An 11,383-nucleotide genomic window follows, 5' to 3' on the forward strand; every position below is an offset into this window, starting at 1 on the left:
GCTCAGGGGGCAGCCCATGCTTCTCTGGGGAGGACAGCCAGCGTTTCTCACCATCAGGTGCTGAACTGGGGTGAGCCACCCAGCCTGTCCTGATGGGAAGGGTAAGGACAACAGTGGAAGGTCCTGGGTGCAGCAATGAGGTGCAGGGGTCCTCAGCTATAACAGGAGAAAGCAATGCTGAACCAAAATAAGTTTCCCTTTTCCATGGCAGGGCAGCTCTTTGAAATAAGACAGTTCAATGGGTGAGAAAGAAAAAAAGGAGAAAAAACCCAACCCACCCCCAACCCTTACAAATAAGTGAAGTAACCAGAAGGATTGTGTAGGTTTTCACGAAACTTCCTGTTGCTGAGACAAATGAAAACCCTAGCTGCTCCTCCAAAAAGCACTGTGAGAGTGGTAGCCACTAGAGAGCAGCCTTGAAACCTCCTGTAAGAATAATCAGGATTTACTCTTGAAAGGAGAAGTGAAACCTGAGTCAACGCTGCAGAAGTCTTTTACCAGAAATCCCCTTGCCTGGCTTGTTTCATTTCTGTCCAGCACGGAAAACCCCAGCATCACTAGCGTCTTGTTACAGGCTTAGCTTAAGCTGGCCGGTGCAGGGATGAGGCTGGGCATTCATCCCCCCTAAATCACCCCACCAGAGGCTGGAGAGGGAGTTGCTATAGGCCCAAGTTCTCCTCTGGGTTGCACCAGCACCAGCTCCACAGACAACCAGGAGTTACGCTGCCAAAGCAGGGGCCACCAGCAGGTCCTGAGCTGTCCAGCTGCAGCTTGGACTGCTCAGCGGGAGAGAGTAAGAACAGCCATCACCTTACCCAACAGGTCCAGTGGGTAAAAAAGTCTGCTGAAAGTAAAAGGCCTGATTAAGGGTCAGACATCTTGCTGTATTACTTCATTCTTACGCTAACATGTAGCTGTCCTGGACATATGCAAGTAATGCAGGAAGAATTGGGCTTCTCAGATGTCTGCCCAGCTTTTGCACTTTCCCCCAGGGATGCAGACCATCACAGGATGCTTAGACCTATAGTCAAGCCTCATGCCTGAAAAGAACACAAACCATAGGCTTTGGGGATCTGCATTTTGAAAAGGGGATACCTCTGAGCAGATCCATCCTCCCTTGGTGGAGGGCACATCAATTTCCATATTGTAGCAGCACCCTGCAGCAACACGCAACTGTTCTAGGCGTGCTGGGCAGTGTCACCACGAACAGTGCTGCAGCTCCCTTTTCACAAATATAGAAGGCAAGGTAGAAATGAGATTTGTGCACAGCAAAACAGTGGCTTATCGGTTTGTATCCACAAGAATTATGCTTATACCACCATTTTCTCTGTGTAAGTGTTTGAATTCCATTAAAAACTCAGGATTTCACAGTATCATTTCAACTACTTGTCACAGCGGAGTAAGCATCCCTTTCAAGTTCCTAAACATTTTGAGAGAACAGGTAGGCAGGTGGAAGAGAGAGGTCCTACCAGTGCCAGCAGTGGCAGAAAGGCAAGCAACCAGCACAACTATCAGTGAGGTTGAGTTTAGATGATGGGATGTCTGGAGCTTCAGGGCTCTCAGAACAACCACACAAAAACTCTGTGAACCTGATGCAGAGCTCCAGTCCAGTGTAGACCAGTTCTGCCAGTTCAGATCGTGTTAGAAATGTTGCTGGATTAATTTTCTTCTGGCAGATTTTCATCCAAATAAGGTACTGTTCTCAGGCAGGAGAGTCATTCAGCATAAAAGCATCATGAGACATGATGACCACAGGCGCTTTCTACTTCTGCAGTCCCCTGCCCACACCTGATGCACACAGACACTGATGGTGGTCCTTGCCCAAATCCAAGCTGAGTAATAAATGAACTGACTGAAATGGAAACAGGCTCACACTTGTGGGATACCGGCAAAAAATGCAGCCTGACGGCCACACTTGCAAGTTAACAGTAGCTAGCAGTGCCTTCCCCTCCAGGAGAAGGTAGTGCCCTGAGGTCACCTGTAGAGCTGTAGCAAGACACCAAGTACAAGATATAGCATCCCAAGTCTTCACTGACACATTTACATTTTTCTCCTCTTCCAGAGGGACTCCAAAAAATGTTCTGTGGCCTCAGTGCTGGTGATGGCTCCCTCTACTCTCTGGATTCAGGGATCTAGTAGGAAGCTCCTGGAATTTGATTCTTCTTATCAAGCTCAGGAAAGGGGCAGATGCTGCTGTGTCCCAGTCTGGTGGCTGCAAGACACTGCTTGCCACTTCTCTGCAAAATCAAAGACATGTATGAGCTGTGGACAGATTAGCTTTCTCCTAACCAAAACCTCTGCACAGCTGTGGGAGCAAGAGGGGTTGCGATGATGACTTACCCACCCTGACGGGTGTCCAAGTACTCGCTGCAAGCTGAGGAAGGATGCTCAGCTGATTTGCTGCAATTTCAAGAAGAAGAAAGAGTGACCAAGGCAAGGGCCTGGGACAACGGCCTGAGCCACCACTAAGTAACCAGCAGGTACCAATATAAAGTTGACTAAGGTACAAAGGAGATGGGAAGAATGGGGCTTCACACAAGTAAGAGCAACTATTTCACAGATGCTGTTGGCATTTTTTAAGATACCTGCATGGCAGAGAAAACTTTTCAAAATCAGGTATTTCAGCAAGACAGATTGTTTAGGAGACTAGTCTGTGCTGAAGTCAGGGGATAGTTGAAGTATGTAAAAAAATGCCCCTCTGGTAATGTGGAGCCTCATTACCACTCCCAGTGAAAGGTGGGCTTCTTTGAACTTCTTGGACATGAAGTGAGCAACATGAATATGCAAACACACAAACCAGCAAACATTAAAAAGAGAACATCTTGAAGATCCTCTCACTTCATACACATTCTCCACTAGGGAGGGAATAAGAGAACAAATGACAAATGAGCTGGGTTAGCATTCTGTAAAGGCACTCCTGGAGGTGTCAAAGGATGAGTGATGAGCAGTCCAGAGGAATCCTTGAAGAGAATGATGAACTTCGCTTTTTTCATATCGGTGCTTATGAAGGGGTAAGGAAGCAGTATCTTCCATAAACTCAAAGGCTCCATTTCTGCTCTAGCTTTTCTCAAAATTCTAATTTAAAAAAGTATTTCATACATATGTATTATGCCTGATTCTTATTCTTTACATGTATACAGGGCATTAAAATTTTTGCAATGGCCACAAATATTAAAAATATCTTGCTCCAAAATTTCTGCTTCTCCTCCCACCATAGAAGAAGTATCTTTGGGCTGTGGTTGAACCTGAGAAGTTTCCTTAGCGTAGGCATTTACTAGTGAAAAATGAAAGAGGAAAACGGTTTTCAGGCTGAAGTGGCTCCTCTGACAGAGGCTTACGCTCCACAGCCATCACTCAGGAGAAGAAAGCAAGGAGAGGAAAGAAGAAGACAGCACACACATGTCCCTCACTATTTGGAGGGAATGGTTACTTGAAATTTAAAGGTACCTGATCACTTGCATCTTTAAACTGCAACATCCCCTGTGGGCTTTTGCCATCCACTGAAATTCTCTCATCTAGTTTATCAGCTGAGGACAACAGAAGATGACTGCTTGGTGGGCAAGTGCACACAGATGGGTCTGAGTGCCTGCAGACAAGTGCAGGGAGTGCAACCTGCCTTCTGCCTCACCTGGCAATGCTTTGGTGACAAAACACAAAAAAGGCAGCATGGCAGCTTCAGGAAAGCTTCTCCCAGGCATGGCTTCTTGTGTCAGGGATTCCCTCAGGCCTCGTCATGAGACAGCAAATATTCACAAAGGGTTTCTCTCCAACAGAAAAGCTTTCACTGAACCGAGGCCCCCCCACGTCATGACTTTCACACCTCCTTTGATGAACAGGATTACTCAAGCCAGGCACTACAGGAAGTTACACACAAATTCTTCACAGTCTAAGTACTCCTAATAAAAGGAGCATGGGGATTACACCACCAAACATATGCTGGATCTTCTCACGTCACACACTCATCATCCTGTTCAAATAAACTACCAAACAACCCCAGCTGCTCCAAGAGGGATGGCATACCACCTGCACATTGTAGGGGAAAACCACTGGCAGCTGCTCAACACCTCACCAAGTGCAGCAGGTGCTGCAGCAAAACAACACAGGAAATGTTCAAATTTAAATACAGCTCCACAAATACTTTGGGATCCGTGATGACTCTCCATTTAGCCATGCTCAAGCATTTTTTTTTTGTCTTTTCTTGGGTTTCCTCATGCAGGAAACCCATTTTTTTGGGAAAGGAGTTCACATAGTTCTTCCCTTCACCCTTCCAGATGTACCCCGGAGAAGGTCTTGTCCTGTGTGCACAAAACACGTAGTTGTTGTTGACTGAAATTACTCTGTCTTGCTCTAGTGAACGGAGATGGGTTAAAAGTCTGCTTCGAAGCATCCTAAGCAGCTTCAAAGGATACTTGCTAGCAGTACAGAAGTTTATTACTAGGAACCACGTTGGCTTGTGCTGGGTGGTTGGCAGACACGAAGTTTAGTGTTACCATCAGTTGTATAAAAGTTGTACGTCAGGGTGGCAAAAACAGCGTGTTTGTTTTCTAAAGTAATTAGCAGTTATTTCACACATACACCCACATGAACTGTGTTAATCTTCCACACTTCAGTCAAAACACCAGTTCAGTTCACTGCAGTCTTTTTTTGTTGTTTGTGTTTCTGTTACCCACATAAGGATGGTTCAGAGCAGCGAAGTGGGGCAGGAGTAATAAATAACCAGGGACCACAAGGAGTTCTAGTAAAGCTGCTCTGCCCAGTCCACCACCAAAAGGCAACCTGATAGGTAGGCCATTGCTAATTAAATTAATTACTGCACCTCCTCAAAAGAATTGTGCTGAGTTTACACTTCCCCACTTGAGGATTTACAGCAAATTCTTCAAATTTAGACTTGACCCCCTGATCCCTTTCTGCTGAGGTATCCTGATGTTAAAAGAAGAGTGCCAATTTTTTCTTTAGGAAAAGCAATTTGATGACAGAAATACCTCTGTTTCTTCATCTTCTTATTATTTATTATTATTAAATGTGGAAGTAAATATTCAGACTACAGTATCAGACATGTTCTACAGCATATTCCTTATCGTGCCTACCACAAGTAGATTTTCTTTTCTGCTCTGTGTATGACCCCTGTAACTGGCTGTAATGAAGCCTTACAGCTAGATTTTGTTGCCTCCACTGCATCACCTTTTGCCTCTCTTTTGTAAATATTGAAAAGGTGCTGTAAATACTAAGATAAAAGGAAAGTTGCTGCAATCTTCCAAGGGATTGCATGGTATCCCTTCTCCCTATTTTTAAGGATGCCTGCAAGCTTTAACTGCAACACAGCTGGCTAAAGGGACAGCAAGGATGAGATCAGCTGAGGGTATGCACCCTGCAACATTAAGGGTGCCAAGCTAATTTCTGTCAGCTGAGAGCTCTGCTGAGCACATCCTCTGTTCAGAAACCACCAAAAGTAGGAGATTTAAGAATGACTTTGGCAATGTGCTTTGTGGGTTTTTTGATCAATGACATCCTTACACATTTCCATATATTCATCTTTTCCTAGAAATTAATTCCTTGCCTTGTCACCAGCTGCAAATTGCAGCAGCTTGAGTCACTGCCTAATAGATCCCAGTTTTCTTTCTTCAACATATGGCAGTTGGACATTTAAAGGAAACTGTCTGGAATGATTCATTATAAATACAAGTTTATCATTCTCACTAGAATGTAATTTACAACGAACACTTTAACATCAGACACAAAGTAAATGCCTCGTTGCGTAAATAAGAACGAGAAGTACACTGTTTTCCCAGATGCTCTGTTAAGATAAGCATTAGTGTCAGCAGCCCTTCCAGCATCGCTTCTGAGTAAAAAGCAACCAATTATCAGCCTCACTTCCAGCACTTGCAGCTATGGATGGTGGTGTTTTTGAAAGGGGTCATTAGCACACCTTTACAGGAGTCCTCCTAGCTGAGGTCTACAGTGCCCTGCCTCTCACATCTTGTCAGACATTGTTCAAAACACCTCAGTTTATGGAGACTCCCTATCAAAAATGCTGTTCTGTAGGAGGAATAACAACAGCACTTCAATATCGACATCTGCTACAGTTTAAGGTTAAAATCATCCTCTCTGCAGAAGAAACAAAACCAAGTACTAGCTATTTATGTGCTGTATAACACTCCAAGTTCACAATCAGACTGGGTAACTGACTAAATCCAGACATTATTCAAGTTTGCCCTGACTTCCAAAAGAAAAGGATCACGCTGCACAATTTTTGGAAGCATCACTGGCTCAGATTTACACCAATGGAAATAAGGACAGAATTTAAGTACTCTGGGTAAAAATACTTCTTCACAATGATCACTGTTAATAAAAACTCCTAAATACTTGCAAAGTATATGTAGGTCTATACTCATAAAAATCACTACACAGAAATAAGCCTGGCATGTGTTTCAATTTTTGTTTAAGATTTCTTTTTTTCTTTTATATTAAGAAGGCATGCTTGATTTTATTTTTTGAAAAGGGGAAGGAGGAGAGTGATATGCTGTAACTGCTGTGAATGTCATCACAAGGACCCAGAAGGTAATCAGTCAGGGGGATTTCTACTGAATCTATTAAGCATTTTGTTTGTGATGCCTATTTAATTCGGTAGTGAATGACACCAGCTGAAATACATGACAGCTCACAGCTCTGGAAATACCTGAAAACAGAAAGCAAAACAGACATGCACAAAAAGAAATCTGATGCAAAACCCCCAAATCTGTAAATCCCTACTACCTTTGCACTTCCTTCATGGTGTGCAAGAGAACAGAAAGCCTATTAAAAATGCTTTGTATGTTTGTCTTTCAAATAGCCACACAGCTGCAAAAACCACTGCCGTCCTTCCTTGTGATGATCCTAAATTTCAGTGGGTGGTCTGGACAGCGCAGCGATAGACATGTCACGCTACAATGTGGCAGGGGACGAACAGAGCACAAGGTTTTCTAATGACAATCAGCAGGGTATGTAAGTTACTTATGTGCTACATTTGGGAAAAAATACCAAACGTCTGCTGGCGTGCTCACAGATGGAAAGTTGGGTTGTCCCATGCCCTCCTCCTGCCTGCAGTTTCCAGGCAGATAAAGTCACGACAACCCTCCTGTCCCCTGCTAAATGACGTATTTGCTCAAAAATGACATGTAAGCAAATCTGACTTGACCCTTCAGTCACATTTCACTTCCCTCTGATGCTTTGGGCTCTTACCTGGTGCAGTTTTGTAAGACACGGTTCTTGTGGGCATGGGTGGTGCACTCTTCATGACAGGGCTCGGTGCCACCTGCAGACCTTGCCGCTGCCTCTTCAGCTCCTCTTCTCGTTCCTGGGCTGCTCGGATCTCTTCTTCTATCATTGACAAAGTCCTCTGCTTCCTTGACCGTAACTTGAAAGGGCCCAGGGTCACTTCAGGCTCCTGTGTGGCCAGGATGGAGGCGGTACTCCTCAACTCAGCTGCCTCTGAATACTTGCTGAAATAGCTGACTTCGTGCCTGTTTTCCTCCACGAGGAATGGCTGGCTGGCTGAGTACATGGGAGACTGTTGCAAACTCTTCCCTTCCCTGAGTCCTGAGTCTTCCTCTTTTGAAGTCTTTGGTATGGTGTCCCTTTTTTCTTGGACAGGTGAAGATACCTGGGGTGGCTTGAACATTGGGTTCTGATGCTCCTTGGAGGCTGGAGCTGGCCCAGTGGTGGCTGGCTGCTCTTTGACCAAGATCTCCTTTTCCACTGGGATTTCTTCTTCCTTGCAGCTTGCTTTATCTGCCTGCTCAGCTATGGCTTGTTGGATGGCGTTTTGAACCAGCAGGCCAGCGTGGTACTCCAGCTGGTCATCAATCAGCATGGAGTCTGCCAAAGCGGAGGAGGGCGAGTCACAGCCTGGGTCGCTGAACGACTTGGAGATGCCTTCGCCCCTGCACTCTGCTGGAGTGTCGGCCTGCGGGGTCTGCGGCAGGGAGAAATCAGCCAGAGAGCTTTCTTGCAGAGCACTCATGGTCTCATTGGAGGCACCACTGTCACTAATATTATCCATGCTGAAGTCATTGGAAAGGGTCTCCAAGACAGTGGTATCCTGAGACCTGACAGACAAGTCATCCAAACCAGAGTCAAGCTCCTCTGGAGGGGAAGAAGCGCTGGCTGACTTTGGGAACTGGTCTAGCATGCCCTGTCCATCATCCTTCACCACTGTGAAGACTGCTCTCGCACTCATGAATTCTCCATCCTCCGCCCACAGTTTTGAGGCCTGTCCGGCTCTGGGGCTATCACTGCACAGTAGCTCTCTTACTGGGTCAGCAGTGGTAGTCTGAGCACTTGTGTCATCTTCTGAGGTAAAGGAGACCTTCTGTGCTTTGACAACAGTGGCACTGTTACCCTCAAGCTGTCCTGTTTGCCCACACACTGAAACAGGTCTTGTCATGGAGGACAGTGGCCTGTCTACATGCGGAGAATTGAGGCTTTTGTAGAAAGGTTTGATGGAGAACATTTTGGGTGTTCCTGACCGCCTTGGTGGGGCCTGACCCTGAGATGGACCTGAATGCTCCATCAGCTGGAACTGCTTTCTGGCAGCTGAGAAGTCTATTTGCTCTGTGACAATATCTTCTTTCTTGACATTGACTGGCTCTGGTGGCACAAAGGAGCAGCTGATCTGTTTGGGGGATGTTGGTGTTGCACCTTGCTGCTGCTGTCTCTCCTTGCGCTCCTTGTACTTCTTGTGGGACTCCAGATGCTCTTCATCCAGTTGATCCTCCAGGGTCTTCTCTTGGGGAGGGTTCCACCATTTGGCGGCAATGCTGGGGTTTTTCTTGACAGCCTGGCTTTTAATGAGTTCCCTCCTTTCCTTTTCAAGTTCCATCATTTCCTCTGATGGTCTCACTTTGCGGACTCTGTATTTTTCCTTCTCTTCCTCATCTTCAAAGAGCTTTGAGGGCTTTTTGTCTTCATGGAAGGCTCGTAGTTCAAACTTAGCCTCTTTCTTAAGGGTTGTAAGAGTTGTTTCTCCATCCTTAGAGGATCTTCTAGAACTGTTTGAAGAAGTGGGACTTCCTGGCACCTTCAGACTTTCCCCACTGTCCTCCTTCAGTCCACCCAAGGAATGGCCATTAGATTGCAGGTTCTCATCTGTTATGCTAGCTTCATGTGGTTCAACTACCAAGGGTGCCTGCTTGTTGGCTACATTTTCTTCCCTTTCACTAGGTACTGAATCGTTATTGACATTAACAGATGCTCCTGAGCTATCCATAATGGAGACTGCGCTTGGTTCAGGGGAGGCTGTCCCATTAAAGGTATTATCTGCAGCAGAATCACAGCAATTTGCCTCCAGCACTTCATCTAGGTATCTGATCTCTTTAGCAACTTCACTGTCCAGAGATTCATGCCTGTCCTTAAGTCCATTGTGGCTGGGAGCAGGGGAAAAGAAATGGGTTGGATTGTCTATGGGATGTGGTGAAGCCACTGTGGTGATGCTTTTATGTTCAGAAACTGGAACTTCAATTTCCATTTTCTCTGCCTTTGCAGCAAGCACAGTAGCTGGCTCCAAGATATTGGCACAGTTTTGGTCTCTGTTTTTTCTCAACCTGATGTCATCCTCAGGGATTCTGGAAGATTTCTAAAATAAAAGAGAACAAAACTCTGATGAATTCCTAAAAAGCAACACTTTATTTTACGCAGAGTAAACACCATCTGGAAAGCAAATCCTAGCGCTTCTTAAACTTGAGATTAAAGCAGCCCCTCAGAGCGTGGGAAGGCAAAGCAAATCATTAACACAAAAAAATAGAAAGCTACCTTACCATAAGCTGGACAAGGCACTAAACCAACAAACTTTCTTTTAAGTATCTCCCATCTGCTTACCATCCTCACTTTATCATTATTTCATGCCTGTGTCCTGGTTTGCCACTAAAAATGAGCTTTGGATTTCCAAGTTATTAGTGGCTTGGCAGTTTAGGTTCTTCAAAGGTTTGCACATGCAACACACAACACCTATCATCTTGGTATTTTAAAAATGCTTTCCACACCTAAAGGAAATCTCATAATGCTTCTACAGATGAAAAGTATTACTGCCCCTGTTTTGCAGAAACAGATGCTAACACACAGGAAGAGTAGGCGACTCATCCAAAGTTAGGAAAAAGGACGTGGCAACAGCAGGGAATGTTCATTTCTCAGTGGATCAATCCTGGTCATCATACACAGGGTAGAATTACACAGTTCTGGAAAGACATGGGGTCTTTCTCCAACCCACACGGAAACCCACATGCAACTGGACCTGGGAGGCAGGAAGCATTTGCAACTCCCATGGCATGAAGACCACCACAAGGAGCGTGACGGGGACCAGAGTCATGGTCTCCTCCCTCCCACTGCTTTGATCTGCAGGGCAGATGCACTGGTTTCATATTTCTCCCTGATGTGCTGCCTGTGCTCTCAAGAAGGCTATTGAAAGAAACAGTATTTATGTTCTGGTATGGGCAGATTTTACCCATCGAGCAGCCTACTGAACTTCCCATGCGTAAAGTCTGGAGGAACATTTGATTAAGCTAGTAACATGTCAATGAATTTCTCAATAATTCTTTACTGCTGAAAGGCAAGTAAAGGAAACAGCAAAAGAAAAGAAGAGTGCATTTTCAATATAATTCTTCAAAAAGAACTTGCTAACTCTTCCTAACTCCTGAAAATCCAAAGTGATGCCTCTATTCACTTTGACTGACATTTTAAACCAGAAACTTGATATCTGATGTGCCCGGCTCCCTTTCCACATGTGTTTCTATGTGTGAGACATGGGCTTGAGACGCAAACGGCACTGATCAAACCTTGTGAAGCCAGTGGCCATGCAACAAGGCTATTAATAAACACTGCAGCAGCAGATGGTCAGCTGGGAGCACAACGGAACTTACTGGTGACCTGAACAATCACATTGCCTCTGGGTTTATACCGGCAGTAAAACGCATTTGACACACCTTAAGGAATTATAGCCAGCCAGCCAGAAGAGCTCTCTTTCTAAAAACACTTTGAAAGGGTTTTCTGTCTAATTATGTAGTTGTACACAACTGAAGACAATGTTGGCTTCACCCATTAAATATTTTCTTCTTAATTGCGCTTAAACATTGGGAAAAACCTTTGAGACCAACTGACCAACAAACCTGCTTTTGTCTATATATTTTACTTGACACACTTCACTGTTTCTACTTGTACTTCACTTTTTGTTGAACCTAGAATTCTCCAACTGAAGTTTCTAGCAGTGCTTTTCTTAAAGCATATTACATTTTTCACCATTTAAACATCTAAATGTGGCTTGTTTCCTCTTTAGTACTATTAAAGATATATTCAAGAAATCAGATGTTCTGGAAAAAAATACAGAGCAACCAGTATAAAAAGTCATTATTTTCTT

General features: G+C 44.7%; 1 protein-coding gene across 1 annotated transcript in view; it reads right to left on the reverse strand.

The window, feature by feature from the left end:
- LOC104135940 (A-kinase anchor protein 2) overlaps positions 1-9,538 on the reverse strand; it is a 20,598-nt gene extending 11,060 nt beyond the window's left edge. Inside the window, exon 1 of the mRNA XM_009649639.2 lies at positions 7,219-9,538. Within this exon, the coding sequence (XP_009647934.1) occupies positions 7,219-9,502 (2,284 nt within the window). The 5' untranslated portion in view covers positions 9,503-9,538. The remainder of the gene's footprint in view (positions 1-7,218) is intronic.
- Positions 9,539-11,383: the final 1,845 nt, after the last annotated feature.

This window comes from Egretta garzetta, unplaced genomic scaffold (assembly GCF_000687185.1).
Source record: "Egretta garzetta isolate BGI_Z169 unplaced genomic scaffold, ASM68718v1 scaffold532, whole genome shotgun sequence".
Lineage (NCBI taxonomy): Eukaryota > Metazoa > Chordata > Aves > Pelecaniformes > Ardeidae > Egretta > Egretta garzetta.